The sequence below is a fragment of the Styela clava genome, chromosome 12 (assembly GCF_964204865.1).
Source record: "Styela clava chromosome 12, kaStyClav1.hap1.2, whole genome shotgun sequence".
Taxonomy (NCBI): domain Eukaryota; kingdom Metazoa; phylum Chordata; class Ascidiacea; order Stolidobranchia; family Styelidae; genus Styela; species Styela clava.
In genome coordinates this window covers 16,341,485-16,364,370 of record NC_135261.1, presented here as the reverse complement: position 1 = coordinate 16,364,370, position 22,886 = coordinate 16,341,485, and the positions used below count along the sequence as shown (strand labels likewise).

The following is a 22,886-nucleotide window of genomic DNA, read 5'->3' as shown; positions in this document are numbered from 1 at the left end:
AATGTTTTCCCGGGCATAGACTTACTTGTTTACTTCGTGACATTGGCCAATCAGCAAGATGCAAAAATAAACGTATCAATGCCCCTTCGCATGCGCTCAGATACTGTTCTCACTCAGATAGACTTTCAGGCGTGGTCGTAAACATAACCTCATTTTCGCGTTTTTGAATTATATTCATTAGTTTTCAGATGTGTTTCAGAAATTTAAATATAAATCATTTAATTCAATGATCACTTTGTCTTCCTAGGAGTTTCAGTTTAATTGCAGTAATCAAAAATTAGTGTAGAAATAGCTGTAATAAACTAAGCTAAAATTCTTTACCGGTACATTTAAAATACAGATTGTTGATGAATGCTATGAATCAGAATGATAGTTTGAAAACAAATACCAGCTTTTACAGGCGACAACTCGCGAAACCACTCTTAAAATAAGCACCAAAAATTTTAAAATGGTAGAACTTTCCGGGGTCAGAGGTCGGGGAAAGGTCCATTCATTGAAGCGTACCGGGCCAGATCATTTACGCAAACTACAGTACCCTACGGCGGAGATGAGTCCAGCAATCCTTTCGCGTGTGGTAATTTGCCAACGTGATTCAAACTTACGAAAGCACGCTGAGTATAGTAATCAAGTGCACGATGCGCCGAACAAAAACAGGTTTTGCGAAATCGCCGCCTATCGCCCCCTTCGACTTTTTCGCCCCCCTCTGTATCGTTTTCGCCCGGCGGGGGGCGATATTGCCCATTTTGGGAATCACTGGGTTATACCATTTTATTTAATATTTATTTTGAAAATAGCCATCCACCCATACAGCTGGAGTCAGTCACACTAAGTGAAATTATTGTGCAAATTTTTTTTTTCAAATTTACCAAGGAATTATAGTTTGACTAGTAGAATTGTCATTATTGCCGACTCATTTAATCATAATTTGAACTCAAAATAGCATTCAGGATTCAGGCAATGACTTTGCAGGGTTTTTATTCACTATTTAATACGAAAATAAAACAGTCACAATAGAAAAGTAAAATCAAGAAGTTCAACTATCGTTCATAAATATCTGCATTCCGGCGTCAGAAATGATAATATTTTTAGCTTAAAATTGGGACAGTTAATTTACAAACGGTGACAAAAAAAGATCAAAGCCGACCCAAAAGATAAAAATCGGATTAAAATCCCGAGGTCATCCTGATATTGGACAATTCGTTAAAATTATTCGATTCGATGAAAATAACTATTTTGCCCACCCTTGCGATCTGTAATTACGCCAGTAATCTGGCGAAACGCGTGGTAGTCCAAACACTGATGCAATAAAACTTAACAAAACCTTCTTCACATATTTAGTAAATTGCACTACTTCACGGAAGTGTGGTGGAATTGACGATTATTTCATATATCGAACACAAAAACGGTTATATTTTTCGGGTAGTTTCTGCTGTCTGCATTTCGACATAGTAACTGCTATGATCTTTGCCATCAAATTATGCTCGGACCATGCACGAAATTCATAACGTGTAAATTTACGTCTATCGGGTAAAATGCGTGCTTTTAGCGATAATAAAAAATTGTTGGTTTGTTTGCCTTTTCATTTCTCCCGCAAGTGCCGACAATAAAAATATTGAATTATAACAAAAATGTAGGTTGTGAAAAAGTGAGAATACATGTGATAATAATAAGGCCGTATCGTGGAACGGGGATGGGCGAGCAAAACCGAAGCGCGTGATCGGTGGTGTGTTTGGAGACCACGTATTACCCGTGCGGCCGCGTAACTTTTACAATAATGTGAGGTGCTCCGAAGATGCTCTCGTTTATTTTAACGTAAGAAAACATTTGTAATATCGGTAACTATTAATCATTTGTTCGCGTTCGACTAAAGCTCTCTTTATATATTTATGAGTATAAAATGTTCGTGTTTTGTGATAGGTGTGCCGCGGAAATTGAAAGAGCTAAATAGTGCGTTGCAATAGAAAAAAAATTGGGAACCACTGCCCTAGATGCTCTAATATTTCTGCGTCAATATTACATGAAATAAATGCGCGATTTTATTGACATGCATGTTGTTTAAATATTTTACTTAATTCCGAAAAATACCGGCATTATACGGCTCAATCCCGGAATATCCCGATATCGAGATTTCAAAAACTGGCCCCCCAAATCCCAACCCTAATACACAGTAGGCCAGTGGTCGAACCCCTAGGGTTTGGTGGAGCTGTTCCAGGGGTTCGACGATGGTCCTCTGAAACAATTTTTATATTATGGGACTTTCCATTACCTCGTCTACTAATTTTGCAAAAATAACTACAGTTCATCGCAGATATTCAAACTTAGACGTTCAACAACCAATAAATTAGCTTGGCTGTATGTATAGCTTCCCACAGATATAAGTTTCAGCGGACCCGTCGGTGTTCCCAGATTCTAGTATGTTCCATTGAAAACTCATATCTCCACACATGTCGCGCGCTTTGGCGTTCATACTTATCTATGATACCGCTTTTAGATGCTTTCTGCTAATGGCATTGAAAAATCTTGGGTTGTTACGATCAAGGATCAAGGACTTTTGAGCTGAATATTTGCGTGACCCTTATTCATAATCTACCGTACTAATAAAATTTATAGTCAGTTTTACGGATACATCGAAGATTGCATAAATGAAAGCAAAATCAGAGCGCGTTCGAATTTCTTTAGGTGATAAATTTGCGACAACGAATACTTAATTGCAGAGCTTTGCTTGAAATTAGCATTATTACCCGCATAACTTATATACCAAAAACATCTGCTTTCCCTGCCGCCAACACTATTGTGACAAAAAATGGCTATTCCCACACGGGATATTGGTATCTTAGGTTACACCTTAATGTTCATTTCTTATAACCTTCACGAAATTAGCTTCCGCTTCATTAAGTTAGGGTTGGGATCCTTGTTTCAACCATTCAGTACGATGGGGTTCGACGGGTGCAGGCTCGCAAATGTTAAGAACCACTGCAGTAGGCTAACATTCTCTACCAGTGGGACCACTGTCACTTGCTTTTTCTCACTCAGAGATTTGATGTTTGGCTTCTAATTTGTGACTTTTAGCTGAACGCAGGCTTTGAAATTATCAGAAGTAAGATGACTGCGATGAAGGCTCACAATATATGCTCATTAGGGCTCAAGACAAACTTCGTGCGCGAAAAAATTTGTTTGCACAAGTAGCCTACCCTACCGTTCGTTGATCCGAATACAGAAGGCAAGACTTTTGCTACGTCTTTAAGATCACCAAACGTGTCCGGCAATGATGTCAGCAACTTTGAACTATTCTTATAATATACAATTTCGATAGCCCGACGCCATTCATCAAACTTGCTTGTTCACAATAACAAGTCCTCTAGTCAGCTTGCTCCATCCGCCATCAAGTCCATGCATCGGAAACAAATAACTCTCATACCCGATATGAACTGGTAACCAGACGAGAGGTTCACCATATGATTAGTAGGCGTCTTATTCGGCTTTCCTATCCCCCGGGATAAATATGTAAATTATATCCTAAACATCATGACTGGATGGCCAATCTCCTTGGGAATAAATGCAACAAACCCACGGGCTCCTTCAACCATGTCAGTGGCACCGTCTGTCGTAACAGCAAATATTCTCCTAATATCAATTTGTCCTTTTTAAAAGTGATTTTTAAATTTTGCAAGTAGGCTATGTCTGCTCCATTCGTATAGCTACACATAGGTCTTAGCCAGCACATCATCGTCAGAACAATATCTGCTCCTTTTTGTCACGAGAAACTCCATTTATTAGAGCTTCATTCTTCCCAGAATCGTCTTTGAATATACCATATTTCAAACTTATTATGTCCATGGTTAATTCCAGGATTTAGAAATATGGATTATAATTATTTTTTTCATGTTTTAAAATTTAGTACTCGAGGTATGGCTAACGACATTTTCACAGCAGAGCGTGCATCCAGCTGCGTCACAATGACAGACAAACCCAAAATCTGTTGTTCACGACTCTTAAAATTGTCTCGCGTGATGACCTCTTGGCTACAGACAGAGCGTTCAACACCACGGTTACTTATCACAGAATAAAACGTAATGCCAACATGCGAGCGAACAATAATGACGTAAATATAATGAAGAAAATGATGATAACGAAACAATAACATAAAACACAGCAAATATAAGTTAATCACGTGTTTCGCGCCGAATGTAATTTTTTACACGAAATGGACCTATGGATCGTTTTGTAATTAGACGCTTTTCTCATTAACTACTCAATTAATTGCTTCGATATTTTCAGTGGTTTAAGAATTAAGCTGGAAGGCTACTACTTTTATTAATTTCGAGTTTATGGTAGTGATACAACAATGAGGTACGTAAACCATCGACTATTTTTTTGCTTCCTTTGTTTCTTCTTTAACAACTTAGGTAATATTTACAATTTACGTAAAATCAACCTGGATTTCCTCTTACAGCGTAGAAGTCAATTGTCAATTCAGAACTCGTAATCTCGTTATATGGCCACATTATATGACATAGTAATAGTCTCTGTATTAAAACGGTTAAATTATTAAAAATGAAATTGTATTTTACATAACAAATTTTTACGACTATTATGAAGTCGTAATTGATTCACAGAGGGTTGTGGCATCATTGTTGAAAAGGGCCTTATAATGAAATAGACTAAGGGCCTCTTATCGTTTAAATACGGCCTTGGGTCTCCCCCTTTATCAGGCAAGATCTACTCCGAGCTAGTACATTAACGTGGGGTCTAGTTACTATATATATAAGATTAAGAATGTTGAATGATGACAGATCTCACTTATAGTATCGCGCAAACATAGACAGTGTAGATCAGGGGTCTCCAACTCAAATATGTCATGGGCCACTTTTTTAACTTTATTGACGTCGCAGGCCGCAAACCAAAAAATTAGGTACAAAATTGATAACAAAGGAAATCGGAATGTATTTGTTGAAATTACACTTGAATCTTACACCAAACGAGACATGAAACATATACATTTACTTGCAGGACATTTGGCACCGTTTTGTAGCGGTGAGAGACTCGACGTTTGGCCCTATTTTGCGTTGGTTTGCTAGTCTTAATTAGACAGCATGCAAATACTCCTCCGTTAGTCGTGTGCGAGGTGCTGACTTTCATAGTTGAAAAAAAACTCCCGAATATAAGTAAAAGTATAAGTATAAAGCTTTGCAAACCTTTCTTCGGCCACAATGATCTGACCGAAACTCTTTTATTTCGTTACAATGAAAATGCGAAAAGAAATTATTGAATTTACAATTTAATCATTACAATGGAATAAATTATGAACGTAGTAAAGTGGAATAACGAGGGGGATTTTTTTTTGTCATACGTTTTACAGTTTGTCGGACCGCACTCTTGATGTTAAATGACACGATAAAACTTACTGTCAGTTGACATCGTACTATTTTAGATCTTTGTGAAAAGAATTAACCACGACGCGTGCCGAAAAAAAGTGCCTCGCGGGCCGCGTGTTAAAGACCCCTGGTGTAGATTGAGGACTTCATGCTGTGATGGATATGCAAACATTTTGTACATAAACATGTTAAATGACTTCAGTCATAATAAGTTCTGTTAAATATTCAATGTTTCAAGTTTTTTTATGAAAGCTCCATCAGTATAAGACTTTCCAGAGATTGCAATCATCTGACTAAGCTTATAGTTGGCTGTAACAGTGGCAACGTTACTTTTACAGATTTTTTTGAAGCAGGTTTGCTGCTGATTTAGCTGTGCTTTCAACTGCAACAGTTTCATGGTTCGAAGTTGATCTTTAAATTTGTCACATTGACTGCTGTGAATATTCTGATAATGTCTACTTGATGTATGAATGTTCTGATAATGTATTGTATTCTTTCATTGCATTGATGGAAATGTGACAAATTAAGCAGTGTGCTTTAGAATTGTAAGAAATGCGACCTTCTTCATGTACTTTGCGCTTCTTCTCAATCACTGAGGTGTTGTTTTCAAGTTTTATTTTGCTAGCTTGAGGTGTATCCACAATTGGGTCAAAATAGGAACAAAAAAATTTGTAATTTTTTCAAAACTACTTTCTGTAAATAGTTTGTTTTTGTGTGAATAATCAATTTCACTTTGAAAAATGTATTACGTTTCAATAAAAAACCTTACAAAAGATAACAATAGTTGTTAAGTTGTCGAGGGCCGCAGTGAAAGTTCCATGGGGCCGCGATTTTGACATCCCGGATTAAAGAGAATGACGAGTTTTTAAGACAGCACAACTGCATATAATCAAGTTTGATGTAGCATGGAAGCATATGAAGTTCTTTTCAGTTCAGACCAGTTTATTCGTAACTAGCTTTCTGTATTTTTTCTTGGAAAAGATTTCTCTTCATTGCTATGAGCTTTTCCTTAATTTCGAGAGATTCCAGCTTCAATCGGTAATACTCCATTTCCGAAAAAACATTATCATCTGTAACTTGAACCTTCATGTTCAGTCCGGAACTAGCTGCTGACATAATTGGTGAGGGAATCTCTGAAGCCTAAAACGGGTATTTGGGTAGAATATATTTTAGGTAGATTACAACACGAATCGGAGTGTGAAGGCGCGGGACTCCTGTAATATTTGTTTTGGCGATAGAAACCGAACATGGTCTTTAATCATTCGTTTTGCTAAATGCTTGCTATTGTGTGTATTATTATTGGTGTTGAGGCCAAATCTTCAACTAATAGACATCAATATAATAATTGCAAAATATGCTGGTCAAGTTCAATGTTTGTTCGAGTCACCTTGTGGAAAGATTATTATCTCAGAGGTAAAAAATTGTCTCCGAGCAAAATCACAAACAAACGCTGAAATGCTAACAACTTATGTTTATATAATCCATTGAGGCGATGAATTCCACAGCACTTCCCAACGAACTTCTTGAAAAAACTCGAGTGTGCACTTACAAATTCGTTTAATTCTTAGTATTACCGCCAAACTAATGCAAACCTGCACTGGAATTTTAGCGTCGGTAACATCGTTGTTCTTGGCCTTGAAATAGAGTTGGCAGTCAGTTGACAAACAATCGAAGGACATTGCTTTTCGCCTTTCATTTCGTATAGGTCAGGATTGGATTCTTTGCAACACACTTCTTTATTTACGCGAGTGAGGATCTAAAAATGTCACTACGTATTGAGTTAATTCTTCGATTGAAACCACGTCACCATCCCAATATTTCACAACCGGGCCACAGTAGTTGAGTTTTAGCTGGATAGGTCACCGATTTTATTTTGATATTTATTTATGTTTCTGATCAAAAAGAGTGATTTAGAAAATATCAAAAATTGATTACCATAAACAACTTAAACTAATTCAATCGCTAACATACTTTCAACAAATCCCATTTGTGTGAAAAATTTTCCACGCACTTAATCAAGCTTTGAATAAACCATGAACCAGTCATTGGGTTCCTCCATGAATAGTAACCTGAAATGTGAATTTGTCTGTGAGCAATGTTAGGTAAATATACGAAGTAACGTATACACCAAAGTAAAAGATGTATATATATTTGTTGTGATTTATTATTTTTTTTGTCTGAATTCTTCACCTTCTATCGTGGAATATGCGATCAAAAAATCAGCTTCCCGTGGAATTATCATTACGCCGTCAGGCCCAGCGTCTGCGGCATCTTTTCTAATGCCGTCTTGAAGTTTTGTACCCCGACATGCCTGCAACATGACTATAGTTTTTTAAAAAATGAGCGAACCGTAAATTTGATTGAAAGATTTGCAACAGTGACTTTATTGAAAAGCTATAGACCTAATTAATTCATCAACATTTTGGGTGTTCAGTCATTGTTAGAAAAATAAAAAAAACTCATAGTTTATATATTTCAAAACAATTCTATATTTCAAATATTTTTTTCATCTGTTTCTACAAAATATGTAGTATAACACTCACCAGAAACAGTTATAGTTTGTTTAGCATAAATGTTACTAAATTTTTAACCGTAGTCCTGGACGTCGTCAGGTTTTCAACCATTTTCCCAGGCCTCAGTTTTGATAACTGACGTAATATACTCGTATAACAAAAAAATAACAAAACAAAGCTATTTTACATATTCATACCTGTACAAAGAAAAGCTTTGGTTTTCCAACTAATGACATGCAATCTCGGAATGGTTCATATAGTGATTTCACGTTATATGCATAATCATAAGCGTAGACGATTCCTTCTTCTTTACCGTGTGACAAAACCGCACACGCAAAACTTCCATTACGCGAGTGATCATACTTCACATCTGAAAACAGTAGCCAATATGTCGTTATTTTCATCAATAAGTAAAACTTCCGAAATGGAATTTTGTGCTGAGCGCCTTGAAAAGAAAAATGTATTTAAATGCATAAATTATTGACTTATACAAAATCCTTGGTTTAACACAATTTCAAATACAAAAACTTTGGCATATGCAAGTTTTTTTTAAATTTTACCTGTAACGTTGACTCCGACGTAAGAATGAATTTATTTATGATATCCGTAAAATATGTTCGTTCCCGGTGCCCGCAAAATTGCCAAATTCAGGCAAAGAATGCTATCTATTCCCATGCGTTTAACGAACAAAAAAGATAAATCGATGGATACTTACATTCATCAATGGTTTTCGTAATTTCTTCTCTATGGAGGTTTTTCTTTATTATAACCTTAAATCCAATTTGCCCGAAGACCTTTTTCAAACCTTCTTCGTCAGTAACTGTTCCTTCGCGTTTAGGAAGTCCTAAGTCGGGGTCAAATACCTAAACATTAATGTAGCAATATGAATTACCTTGGACCATAAATTGAATAGATAGTTGGACTTTTTAAACTATGCCCGACTATTCGAAATCACCAGATGTATCACGGACACTAGCTTAAATTTACGTATAATCAGCAAATGAATAGAAGAATATGAAGGAAGCGCGAAGCTTTGTGCACCGTTACACGTCGAAGAGTACATTTAAACAGGTGGACAATAAAGGGTACTCTCGTAGTGTGTGTACCAGGTTAGGGTTAGGTCATAATTTTATTCCGATTTTCCTTATTCTAGTTCTATTACGTGTTCGTTGACTGTGTGTGTTAGCTGAGTGAATATACATACCCCCTGTTCATAGGTTCAGTCCTTTTACGCAACTTGATGTAAAGTAGGCAAACAAAATTATTTCAAAATATTGGTACTCACACTTCTGGAGCGCCCAATAAAATTAGTAGGTAGACAATAGGTTGTAGTATCTTACTTGCCCGTAAATTTGTTAGAAAGCAATACCTAACGCCGATTGGAAAGATGGTAGGACAGTGGTTTCCTGCAAAACTATTCGCATTTAGATCGAATACCCCAGCCGAAAGTCTACCAAATTTTATACGTCAGCGAAATCTACGTTCGCCAATAACATTTGGAAAACCCTACCTCGTGACTGAATACAAGAAAATTTCCCATTTCCTTTTGACGCAAATCGTAGATGTCATCGTCTTCATTGGCGTCAAATCCTGCATCCACAGTGTCCGAAATACATTGGCTACAATAAATACGATGTATGTCATGTTTATCCAACACGAAATATCTACTTGATTGTATGAATGTTGAATCTGTGCTTCAGAACCGTCTAAAACCACACATCGCATTCAAGTTTTATGAGAATATAAAGATCACAAAGATTTGATGAGACGAATGTAATTATTTGTTCCCTTCAGAAAATGACCACGATAGGTGGTGGTATGGGATTGCTTCCTCATTCCTACGTTTTGTAGTCAAATATACCACTAATGAATCACTCACCCGGCCTCTACGCGCCCTTTGGAGCGTTCTTTATTAGAATAATTCTGTCTGGCAGGCGGCACGTCCCCTAAAATACAAACGTGTATCAAGTTCTTAGATTTTGAAATGTATACGATTCGAAAACAATGTGGTTAAGGACTTAAACATTTTTTGTCATTATATTCGGAACGCATTCAAATATCATACAATGAGTCAAAGTTTCGCTCACCTGGGATTGTCCTTTCATCCATTGTCAGTTGTCCCCGATTTCTTGGCAACACTTCTCGGATCTTTCGTAAATTTACCTTATACTACATTTAATTATGAAATCTGTATAGGTACTAGATGAAAATATTATGAGTTTTGTTATATAACAATAACAATCATGTCTTAAATACAAGAGAGCTATGCTCAAATATGTGGACACGTAGCGCCACATAGTGGCAAATTTTAATGACGTCTAGCACACAAATAAACGAATGCCATGCAGCTCACCGGAATATTAGAAATAAATAAAAGTAATAGCCTTTGAGAGAAAAATTTAATATTTATTCACTGAAAATTCCGAAGCAATTGATCCAGTAATCGAAGAGAAATGCGATTTTTACGTGCAACAGATCAACTATTTATTATATATTTAATACCATAGATGAGTCCGATGAGACCTTGTCGGATATCTAAATTTTACGAATCCAGATTGTATGAGTAGTTTTTATTACTTGTATATCTGTACTACATAAGGCTACACATTTTGGGCAATTCCGCTTTGAATAATATGCTTCATACTAGCAACCATACGAAGCAACTGCATTTTCAGTACTATAATAATAACTACTGTAACACGCAATGAACCAAAATGAATAAGCCAGATACTGTCATTTGAGGAAATGGAAGTCTTCCAATATATTTAGCAATATGACACGCACAAAATAGTAGAAATATGGCGATTATTATTGACTCATTCACTTCAACAGTGATCTAATCCTAATTCAGCAAGACATTGGCAGAATATAGAAGGCTATTATAGGATAGCGGTACTTTTTTTTATCTCACACTACAATACTTACAAAATTGTTGATGTTCGTATGTTAATCAGTTGCGTAATACAACGCCAATGCAAGGCTCTTTCGATCCAACTGTGCTACGTAACACAATATTAGAATAATTTTGATCGTTTTTCTCTCAGTAACTTATGGCCAGGAATAGATTGAAAGAATGTTATAGCTTCTTATTGCGGAAGTTATAGACTGCCAAAACTCGTAATAAAATTTATTATGGATATATCATACAAATACGCCTTTTGTGTTTTGCTCATTTCGCTATTTATACTCAATGAAACAAACAGGAACACCTCAAATTAGAATGAATCAATTCCTTTTCAAACCACAGTATGTCGGTCACGCAATAGCTCTTGAATGTTAATAAGAATTTGTTGCCCAATGAGTTGTGGCCCAAAAGGGAGGAATGTTTTAAAAGCAAGTGCCAAGTAAGAGTAGTTACTCGTTAGCTGTTAGGGTGTATAGATTAGTAGAGATTATTGTTTGGAAAATTCACTTCAAGTTTGAATTTTGTAACATTCGGAATGTTCTCTAGCGACTTCAATTTGAAATTCCCTAACCCTCGATTGTTTTAAAAGAGTATGGACACAAATTGTTCAAATGCAAGTATGTTGGCACCGCGATATTTATGCATGTAACGGGCAAGAAGGAATAATCGAATTCGTAAAAAAACAAATATGAGAAGTGCACATATTGTTTACTTGGCTTCATATTCAACTTAGTTTGACAAATATCAACCACGAATTAGTTCGGCAATTCTTACATATCAAGTATATTCAGGACACGAGGTTAATGTGATTCCAAATCACTTGGCGCGTAATCTTTGTGACCACCGATAAAACAACTCGGTTTTATTTTAAAGAATATCTCACTGAGATTTTCACTACACATCAATTCAGCTATAACCGTAGGCCCATATCATTTGAAATTGCTCTTCACCCATTCAACCAAACTCGTTCACTTGAGCTACGCGATTCCGGCTGATAATGGACTGAAATCCTGTTGACACAACGTTTTAGTTGTTAAATACAGGTTCGTTCCGTTGGAAAAACAGAACAAAGAAACATACTAAGTTTCACAAAGAGTAAATAAGTAAGTAAGTAAGAGTAAGAGTGTTTTGTGCTTACTTGTTCCGCATCCATAAAAATGATGAAACTATAGTTTCGAACTAGGTATTGAGAATAGAACTACGTTTTGCCCCTGCCGAGGTCAATATTTGTACAACACCACCCATATAGGCTTGCACGTAATTTACAGATTTACGGAATTACGTAATTATTTGGAGTTACGGAAGGGAAGTTACGAATTACGTAAAGTCGTAATTATTGCATTGAAACGAGCTTTCTTCAAAGCAGTCAATTTCGTCGATTGCGAAAAATGAAAGCTCAACAAGTAGAAGAAGTTAGAGTTCCGGTATTCGCAGTCGTTCTTCCTACTTTTCTCTCTCTTGTTACGTAGGTTAAAGAAGGCATGACGCGTTGCCATTTACTAACCTATTATCAACTTTTCTGGCAGGGCCAGTGTAAATTATTAACGTAGTCAAGGGAGAAGAATTGAGTAGGCCCGTTTGACGCCAACACACCTGGTTTTAACTTCTCCCGTAACTTAGCCGTAGATAAGGGATAGAATTGCGTTGAGACCGATTGACGCCATCACACCTGGTTTCAACTTCTCTCGCATCTTATCTAGCATGGCCATTGCCAATGTACATAATAACCGTAGATAGGGGGAAGAATTGTGTTAAGACCGATGGACGCTAACACGCCCGGTTTCAACTTCTTCGGGTGAAATGACTAATGAACGCAGGAGATCAATCTTTCAAACATGGTCTATCAAACATTTGTATCCATTTTACTTTTATTTATTATTTACTTGTTCCAGTTTTCCGATACTTATGGTATATATGTTCCGTTTCTATTTTATTCTATTTTATAGTCACGCGTTTAAATAGTGGGAATTCCCCACCAAGTGTGGATTAGCAATGCTTAACCATTCTTTATTGTTAATATCAACACTTGAACATGGAATATCATACTGTTTTTGGCTGTTTTATTTCAGGCTTGGGGTATAAACAGGAAAATATCCATAACCTTTCAACACGACGATCTTGTGAAATTTAACGAAGAGCTTTCGCGACGAATTGGAACCAAATAAGCGAAAAGAGCGATTGATCACTCGCGCCAATACCTCGCCGTGATAATTAATGTCGCGCTTATCAGATAGCTATATGACGACAAAAGAGAGATTGCGTAATGAACCAACGCAACTTCGTCTTCTCGGCATCGGTAAAGCGATTGAGACGGCAGAGAAACAGCAAAACGACGGATTCCTCGCGGACCGCTAAAAATTTAACTGCTATCATATATAATCAAATATGAGCCAGTGTGTTTATTCTGTGCGAGATCCATTTTCTATTACAAAATCTTGATGTTCTGTTAACGGTTTTATCGTTATATATCAGTCCGGACTTGGCCTTGATCATGATGTTTTTCACAATTCCTCTCAATATTTCGGCCATATATGATTAACTGTCTTACCAAATGCGGCAACTTATTTTGATTTATCGTCGACTTGAATACCACCGGCACTCGACCAAACTTGTGTCAATCTTGGCCGATAGGATCGCCGACTTGAGTTAGCAAATAAATGTCGTGAGTGTAAAATAAATGTCACAAAATGCATTGTTTTGCGATATAACTTTTGTATTTTCGGAGAAGGCATATCATATAAGTTCGATATTTAAATTATACTCAAATAAATAATATTTGGTCTAAATTTATCGCAAATAATGTTATAAACAGTTCAGAAATGATTAAATGTAAAATGAAGCATGGTAATCGGAATATCGTCAATAAGTCGACATCAATAATTATTATTATAAAATGCTAACAAGGCAGTAATGTCGGATAATGCAGAAGACGCTGCAAAAACAAGTCTTCGTCGCGAGGAAATCGCAAGTATAATCAAACGAGGGAATACGCTCGTCGTTGGTTAATAAATTAGAAACCCGTAATTTTTATTCAGTACTAAGGTGGTTTTAAAAAACTATCGTTTCCATAAATATCCGTATACCAGTGTCGGTAATGATAAAATAAAATTGATCGCATAAAAATGGGACGGTTAATTTGCGAAGGTGATAAAGTAAAACCAAAGCTAACACAAAAGATAAAAATCAGAATAAAATTAATTTGAATTCACTCCTTGATATTTGTCTTTAACATCTGCCGACGGCGTGTAGTACTGCCAAGAATATGAAAACCCAACTTCAATGTCCCATTCGGAAAAGAAGTGGATTCAATTGGTTGTTATGATAGGTTTAAATGCGTGGAAAAATATCGCAATTACGGGGTCATTACGTAATTGATTTTGCCGTAATTACGGAATTGATTTTTGTCAATTACGTGCAAGCCTACGTGACCCATATGGACCGTGGGTCAACGGCACAGCGATCTATGTTCAAATCGTAACATTGTATTCATTTTGTACTTAATTTCATTCCGTGATATGTCATATTTGATTTCTATTAACTTGAAGATTACTAATAACATAAAAAGGCGCTATCGAAGTATATGTACCAAGATGGTGCACAATTATATACTTACTGGACATATCTGACTGTTGCTAGAGTTTGACTTTTTTTCACTGCCTTTTATTTTACCCGATCAATCCGTACGTACGTTTTGCTGCGTAATAAAGTTCTTCACTTGCGTAATTGTGCTGTCGCCATCTAGTGCGTGACTTTGGGCAGGTGATCTTTTGATAAGCGTCCACTTAATCGCAAAACCGTACGTACGTCTGCAACAACCGAAGAGATGTGAAACACGCATATTAAAGCCATCATGTACATTATAAATGCAAAATCCAGAAATCATAACACACGCTAGGCCAGGGTTTATTGAAGTGTGGGACCGTGATGACTGCACAGGGGGTCCGCAGCGATATTAAGAAAGTCTGATCGATTTTTAATGATTGATTCAATCATAAAGAATTTTTTTTGGTTGAGTATTGCGGAAGAATATCCATCGCTGTCAGAAAAGCCAATTAAAACATTATTGCCTGATTCAGCGACCTAGATGTGCAAGACAACATTTTCAGCTCTTACCAATAAGATGCCAAAATACAGGTCGAAATTTGCCGTAGAATCGGCTCTACGAGTTTGCTTGTCATAATGTACTCCGAAAATCGATAAATTGTGCAGTGAAAAGCAACCTTGACCATCGCAATGTTGTTTGTATTGTAAATGAAACATTATTCATCTTCGCTGGTTATTCTTGTTTGTTGGTCAGGAATTGATACGGCACAGGGTGGGGGGTGGGCTCAAAACTAAGATTCACAATTAGGGGTACGCGCCTCAAAAAATTTGGGTAAACGTGCTCTAGGGAATGAAACTCGGAAATGACACAGATCCTTACAAAGTGGATACCGCATTAAATAAAATATAGCAGGGAAGAAACTTGCGAATGGATTACCACGTAGCGTGAAATCATTCACTGACTTTCTGGGTTGTCTGTTTCAAAATGTTTTTTTCTTTAGCAAAAGACCAGGAAAGATCGAACAGAAAAATACCTTGGCATATTACCCTTGATTACTGTTTTATGTAAGTTTACCAATTAAAATGCGAACCTTCAGAAAAATATTTAAAAACACGTTTCACACCATCTAATCGAATAATGCTCTCGTTAAACAGCCATTGGAACTTCTACTATTTTTTCATTTTGGTATAACCATGGAAATTTTCCGAATAATTTTAGATTGGGGAGAAAATGGAGGTGAGAGAAATAAAATATATTCTTTGTGAATAATTATCAGCTTGATTTGTTGTTGATAGAAAAGCTATGATTAATTAGTTTACTTCATACAACTGCATATATTCTAAATCAAGTTTGATGTAGCAGGTAGCACATGGAGCTCTTTTTTACATTTTAACAGTTGAGACCAGTTCAATCGTAACTAGTTTTCTGTATTTTTTCCTGGAACAAATTTTTCTTCATTGCTATGAGCCTTTCCTTAATTTCGAGAGATTCCAGCTTTAATCGGTAATACTCCATTTCCGAAAAAACATTATCATCTGTAACTTGAACCTTCATATTCAGTCCGGAACTAGCTGCTGATCTGATTCGTGGCCTAACCTCTGAAGCCTAAAACGAGTATTTGGGTAGAATATGTTTTAGGTAGATTATAACACAAATCGGAGTGTGGAGGCGCGGGACTCGCGTAATATTTGTTTTAGCGATAGAAATCGAACATGATCTTTGATCATTTGTTTTGCTAAATGCTTGCTATTGTGTGTATTATTATTAGTGTTGAGGCCAAATCTTCAACTAATAGACATCAATATATTAATTGCAAAATATGTTGGCCAAGTTCAATGTTTGTTCCAGTCACCTTGTGGAAAGATTATTATCTCAGAGGTAAAAAATTGTCTCCGAGCAAAATCACAAACAAACGCCGAAATGCTAACAACTGATGTTAATATAATCAATTGAGGCAGTGAATTCCACAGCACTTCCCAACTTCTTGAAAAAACTTGAGTGTGCAGTGTGCACTTACAAATTCGTTTAATTCTTAGTATTACCGTCAAACTAATGCAAACCTGCACTGGAATTTTAGCGTCGGTAACATCATCGTTCTTTGCCTTGAAATAGAGTTGGGCAGTCAGTTGACAAACAATCGAAGGACATTGCTTTTTGCCTTTCATTTCGTATAGGTCAGGATTGGATTCTTTGCAACAAACTTCTTTGTTTACGCGAGTGAGGATCTAAAAATGTTACTACGTATTGAGTTCATTCTTTGATTGAAACCACGTCACCATCCCAATATTTCACAACCGGGCCACAGTAGTTGAGTTTTAGCTGGATTGGTCACCGATTTTATTTTGATATTTATTTATGTTTCTGATCAAAAAGAGTGATTTAGAAAATATTAAAAATTGATTACCATAAACAACTTAAACAAATTCAATCGCTAACATACTTTCAACAAATCCCATTTGTGTGAAAAATTTTCCACGCACTTAATCAAGCTTTGAATAAACCATGAACCAGTCATTGGGTTCCTCCATGAATAGTAACCTGAAATGTGAATTTGTCTGTGAGCAATGTTAGGTAAATATACGAAGTAAACGTATACACCAAAGTAAAAGATGTATATATATTTGTTGTGATTTATTATTTTTTTTGTCTGAATTCTTCACCTTCTATCGTGGAATATGCGATCAAAAAATCAGCTTCCCGTGGAATTGTCATTACGCCGTCAGGCCCAGCGTCTGCGGCATCTTTTCTATTGCCGTCTTGAAGTTTTGTACCCCGACATGCCTGCAATATGACTATAGTTTTTAAAAAATGAGCGAACCGTAAATTTCATTGGAAGATTTGCAACAGTGACTTTATTGAAAAGCTATAGACCTAATTAATTTATCAACGTTTTTGGTGTTCAGTCATTGTTAGAAAAATAAAAAAAACTTATAGTTTATAAATTTCAAAACAATTCTATATTTCAAATATTTCTTATATCAGTTTCTACAAAATATGTAGTATTATAACACTCACCAGAGACAGAGTTATAGTTTGTTTAGCATAGATGTTACTAAATTTTTAACCGTAGTCCTGGACGTCGTCAGGTTTTAAACCATTTTTCCAGGCCTCAGTTTTAATAACTGACGTAATACCAAACGAATAACAAAACAAAGCTATTTTACATGTTCATACCTGTACAAAGAAAAGCTTTGGTTTTCCAACTAATGACATGCAATCTCGGAATGGTTCATATAGTGATTTCACGTTATATGCATAATCATAAGCGTAGACGATTCCTTCTTCTTTACCGTGTGACAAAACCGCACACGCAAAACTTCCATTTCGTGAGTGATCATATTTCACATCTGAAAACAGTTACCAATATGTTAATATTTTTGTCAATGAGTAAGAACTTTCCATAAGCGATTTTGTGTTGAGTTCGCAAAAGAAAAAATATTTAAATGCTCAGATTATTGACTTTATACATAATTTTTGCAAAACCTGGCATATGCAAGGTTTTATTTCATTTTCACCTGTAACTATGACTTAAGAAGGAGTTTACGACCAATATCCGTCTTGATATGTTCGGTCCCAGTGCTCACATAATTGCCAAATTAGGTAAAGAATGCTATACCCATGCGTTCGACCAACAAAAAAATATACATCAATGGATACTAACATTCATCAATGGTTTTTTCAATTTCTTTTATCCCGAAGTTTCTCTTTATTATAACCTCAAATCCAATTTCTCCGAATACCTCTTCCAAACCTTTTTCGTCAGTAACTGTTCCTTCGCGTTTAGAAAGTGCTAAGTCGGGGTCAAATACCTAAACATTATTAATTAATGTACCAATATGGATTACCTGAAAACAAAAATTCAATAGATTGTTGGGCTTTTCAAACTATCCCCAAACTATTCAAAATCACCAGATGTATCACGGACACTAGCTTGAATTTACCTAAAATGAGCAAATGAATAGAAGAATATGAAGGAAGCGTGAACCTTTGTGCAACGTTACACGCCGAAGAGTATATTTAAACAGGTGGACAGTAAAGGGTACTTTCGTAGTGGGTGTACCAGGTTAGGGTTAAGTCATAATTTTATTCGGATTTTCCTTATTCTAGTTTTATTACGAGTTCGTTGACTGTGTGTGTTAGCCGAGTGAATTTACATATCCCCTGACCATAGGTTCAGTCCTTTTATGCAACTTGATGTAAAGTAGGCAAACAAAATTATTACCGAATATTGGTACTCACACTTCTGGAGCGCCCAATAAAATTAGTAGGTAGACAATAGGTTGTAGTATCTGCGGTATATTTGCCCGTAAATTTGTTAGAAAGCAATACTTAACGCCAATTGGAAATATGGTAGGACAGTTGTTTCCTGCAAAACTGTTCGCATTTAGATCGAATACCCCAGCCGGAAGTCTACCAAATTTTATACGTCAGCGAAATCTACGTTTGCCAATAACATTTGGAAAACCCTACCTCGTGACTGAATACAAGAAAAATTCCCATTTCCTTTTGCCGCATGTCGTAGATGTCATCGTCTTCATTGGCGTCAAATCCTGCATCCACAGTGTCCGAAATACATTGGCTACAATAAATACGATGTATGTCATGTTTATCCAACACGAAATATCTACTTCATTTTATGAATGAAAATGACCACGATACGTGGTGGTATGGGATTGCTTCCTCATTCCTACGTTTTGTAGTCAAATATACCACTAATGAATGACTCACCCGGAATCTACGCGCCATTTGGAGCGTTCTTTATTAGAATAATTCTGTCTGGCAGGCGGCACGTCCCCTAAAATACAAACGTGTATCAAGTTCTTAGATTTTGAAATGTGTACGATTCGAAAACAATGTGGTTAGAAACCTGAACTTTTTTTTTCAAATATATTCGGAACGCATTCAAATATCATACAATGAGTCAAAGTTTCGCTCACCTGGGATTGTCCTTTCATCCATTGTCAGCTGTCCCCGATTTCCTGGTAACACTTGTTGGATCTGTCGTTAATTGACCTTTTATTACATATATTTATGAAATCTGTAGAGTTACTTGATGAAAGTTTTTTTTCGGTACTCCCGTAGTATGTGAACCAGGATGGCGGACACCGCAAAGTAATATACATGTGTACCAAGTTAGGCCATAATTTCAGGTAAAAATACTACGAGAGTCCCTTGGCTAGTCCCCAAACTCGTAATAGAACTAAAATAGGGAAGATTGGAATAAAATTATGGCCCAACCCTAACCTGGTACACATCTACGTTCCGGTGTCCGCCATATTGGTTCACATTCTACGGGAGCGCCATTTTTTTTATATATAACAAACATGTACTTATATAGGCAGACCTGTATCAATCATGTCTTATATATAAATCTTTCTCTGTATAAACTATCTACTACGTTAATTTCGGCGCATCCGCACATGAATACTACACGGTGACACGGTTTGTTGATGTGTTTTACACCTTTGAACTGAACAAAGCTACTCGCGAGCATTGGAGTCCCTACATTCTGAAAGGTCAGCATATTCCTCGCTTGGAATGACCAATTATTTTCTACATCAGCAGGTGAAGTTTTGGATTGGTTTCGAAAAATTTTCCTCATCACTTTCAATACCGACACAAAGTTACAACAAAATCCACATGCTAGCCAGTCCATAAGTAATCAAGGAATAACAGTAAAAAATCGACCGAAAAATTGCCTTAAACCAGTCTCATGTAGTACCTGTTATGTGTTTTAAAACAAAAATAATACAGCATTGTAAACGTGCAAAATACAATATATGCATACAGTATTTGAGTCTGGGCAAGCCCGATGGAGTATATTATTACGCAACAAATGCAAGGTTCGCCGCTGCCAAGACTAACAAACGATCCAGCAATAACTTCCGCAGTATGCGTGAGCTATTGTCTCACTTCAACGATAGTATGATAAATTTTATTTGCAATGGTAACAGTGGCATAAGAGTTTCCATTTCCAAAAGTTTCCTTTTCCATTCGATTTTTCCATGCGAGCGAAGAAGCGGACTCGAAGGAAATTGGAATTTAAATTTGGAAGTTTGAGCGGTCATGTGACGTAACATTGATGGTTTGAGAATATTTGTTTTTTCGCTGTTCAGGTAATACACGGATACTTTGCAAGTTTTTCAAGGAATTTTCAACACTTGCGACTAAAAATTACCCAGGCCTTAGATCTGAATTGTATGATTTGAATAAATCCTAAATAAACGCTGCAGCATTTATATAATCAAATTAAATGAAGCATGAATAATTCATATTTTGGCGATTCAATAAGGAATGCACCCACAGAGCCGAGCTTCTTGGCAGCGGTGGGAAATTTATTGTATGCGTGTGTGCAGTTATCTGAAACTTAGGTCTGCAACAGATCAAATATTTATTAGATATTTAATACCACAAATGAGTCCGATGAAACCTTGTCGGATATTTAAATTTGACGAATCCAGATTGTATGAGTAGCTTTTATTACTTGTATAAATGTACTACATAAGGCTACACATTTGGAAATTCCGCTCTGAATAATATGCTTCATACTAGCAACGATACGAACTAACTGCCTTTTCAGTACTATAATAATAACTACTTTGACACGCAATGAACCAAAATGAATAAGCTAGATGCCGTCATTTGAGGAAGTGGAAGACTTACAATATATTCAGCAATATGGCACACACAAAATAGCAGAAAGGGGACGATTATTGACTCATTCACTTCAACGTTTATTTAATCCTTATTCAACAAGACATTGGCGGAATATAGGAAGCCTATTATGTATTTTGCTATTATAATATAGTGGTACTTTTTTGGTATTCCCGTAGTGTGTGTACCACGTTAGGCTATAATTTTATTCCGATTTTTCTTATTTTAGTTCTATTACAAGTTCGGGGACTGTCTGTGTTAGCCAAGTGAGTATACCCCTTGTTCATAGGTTTCAGCCCCTTCACACAACTTGATGTAATATAAGCGAACAAAATTAGTTACCTCCATACTGGTACACACACTTCTGGAGCGCCCTTTTTATAACGCACAACCATACTTACCAAATTGTTTATCTTCGTCTGTTAATCAGTTGCATTATACAACATCAATGCAATGCTCATTCGGTCCAACTATACTACGTAAGTCGTAACACAATAATAGAATAATTTTTCTGTGCGGGATGTCAGATTTTGATCGTTTTCTCTTTCAGTAATTTATATATTCAAGTTCACTTAAAATTGAGTCAATCCCCTTACAAACTACTGCCTGTCGTTCACACAATTGCTTATGTTAATGAGAATTTGTTGCCCAATGAGTTGTGGCCCAAAAGGGAGAAATGTTCTTTCAAAAGCAAGTGGCAAGTAACGGTATAGTTAGGGTGTATAGATTAGTGAAAATTAGTGTTTGGAAAATACACTTCAGAAGTTTACGCTTAGAAGTTTAAAATTTGTAATATTCGAAATGTTCGCCAGCAACTGTTCGCCAACAACAATTTGGTGGAAATTCGATGCACCTCGACTGTTGTATAAGAGAATGAAGACGCATTGTTCAAGTGCAATTTATCAATCTTACATTGGTACCGCGATATTTACGCATATAACAAAAAAGAAGTTGATAAATCGGCTCCATATTCAATGTAGTTTGACAAATATCAACGACGAATCAGTTCGGCAAATCTTACATATCAAGCATATTCCGGATACGATGTTAATATGAATTCAAATCACCTGGCATATAATCTTTGTGACCCTCAGTAAAACAACTCGGTCTTACTTTATAGAATATCGCACTGAGATTTTCACTGTGCACCACTTCAGTTATAATCGTGTCACTTGAGACTGCTCTTCATCCATCCAAACAAACTCGCTTACTTGAGCTACGCGATCCCTGCTGAGAATAGACTGAAATTCTGTTGACCCTACGTTTTAGTTTTGAAAAGGAAGTGAATTCCATTGAAAAACAGAATAAAGAAACATATAAAGTTTCGCAGAGTGTGTATTTAATTTCTCCGCATACAAAATAATATGATGAAACTATAGTTTCAAACTAGGTATTGAGAATAGAACTGCGTATATTTGCTGTCTGTCGCGGTTAATATTTGTACAACACGGGGAAAACCATCCAGATGAACTGTGGGTCAACGTTGCAAAGATCTAATTTCAAATCGTAACATTGTATCCATTTTGTACTTAATATCATTCCGTGAAATGTCATATTTGATTTCTATTAACTCGAAGATTACTAAGAACTCAAAAATATGGCCACGTGGGAAAACACAGCACGACAATTTATGTTTTCAGCAATATGGTTACATTGAAGTATAGTTATAAGTGAAATCGAATATGTGACACGTGGGAGGCAGCTACTCCATCATTTAATAATTTAATTCACCATGCGACCAAACTGGATCATATGCAGGACATATCTGACTGTTGCTAGAGTTTGACTTTATTTCGCTGCTCTCTACTTTACCTGGTCAATTCTTACGTTTTGCTGCATGATAAGGTTATTTACTTGCGTAATTTTACTGTCGTGACCTAGTGCGTTGACTTTGG

At 36.3% G+C, this 22,886-nt stretch overlaps 2 protein-coding genes across 2 annotated transcripts; both read right to left on the bottom strand.

The window, feature by feature from the left end:
* Nucleotides 1–4,707: 4,707 nt before the first annotated feature.
* LOC120330440 (caspase-3-like) lies at nucleotides 4,708–10,115 on the bottom strand. The gene is made up of 9 exons (XM_039397402.2): nucleotides 9,976–10,115; nucleotides 9,768–9,834; nucleotides 9,399–9,507; nucleotides 8,604–8,751; nucleotides 8,086–8,258; nucleotides 7,566–7,686; nucleotides 7,347–7,444; nucleotides 6,968–7,131; nucleotides 4,708–6,515 (listed from the first exon to the last, which is right to left on the bottom strand). The coding sequence occupies exons 1-9, from the start codon at nucleotides 9,995–9,997 to the stop codon at nucleotides 6,467–6,469; spliced, it is 951 nt and encodes a 316-aa protein (XP_039253336.2). The 5' UTR covers nucleotides 9,998–10,115; the 3' UTR covers nucleotides 4,708–6,466.
* Nucleotides 10,116–15,574: 5,459 nt separating this feature from the next.
* On the bottom strand, nucleotides 15,575–22,077 carry LOC120329950 (caspase-3-like). Its single transcript, XM_039396757.2, has 10 exons — nucleotides 22,059–22,077; nucleotides 19,275–19,335; nucleotides 19,066–19,132; nucleotides 18,808–18,916; nucleotides 17,999–18,146; nucleotides 17,512–17,684; nucleotides 16,998–17,118; nucleotides 16,778–16,875; nucleotides 16,398–16,562; nucleotides 15,575–15,942 (listed from the first exon to the last, which is right to left on the bottom strand). The coding sequence occupies exons 2-10, from the start codon at nucleotides 19,294–19,296 to the stop codon at nucleotides 15,745–15,747; spliced, it is 1,101 nt and encodes a 366-aa protein (XP_039252691.2). The 5' UTR covers nucleotides 19,297–19,335; nucleotides 22,059–22,077; the 3' UTR covers nucleotides 15,575–15,744.
* Between the last annotated feature and the right edge of the window lie 809 nt (nucleotides 22,078–22,886).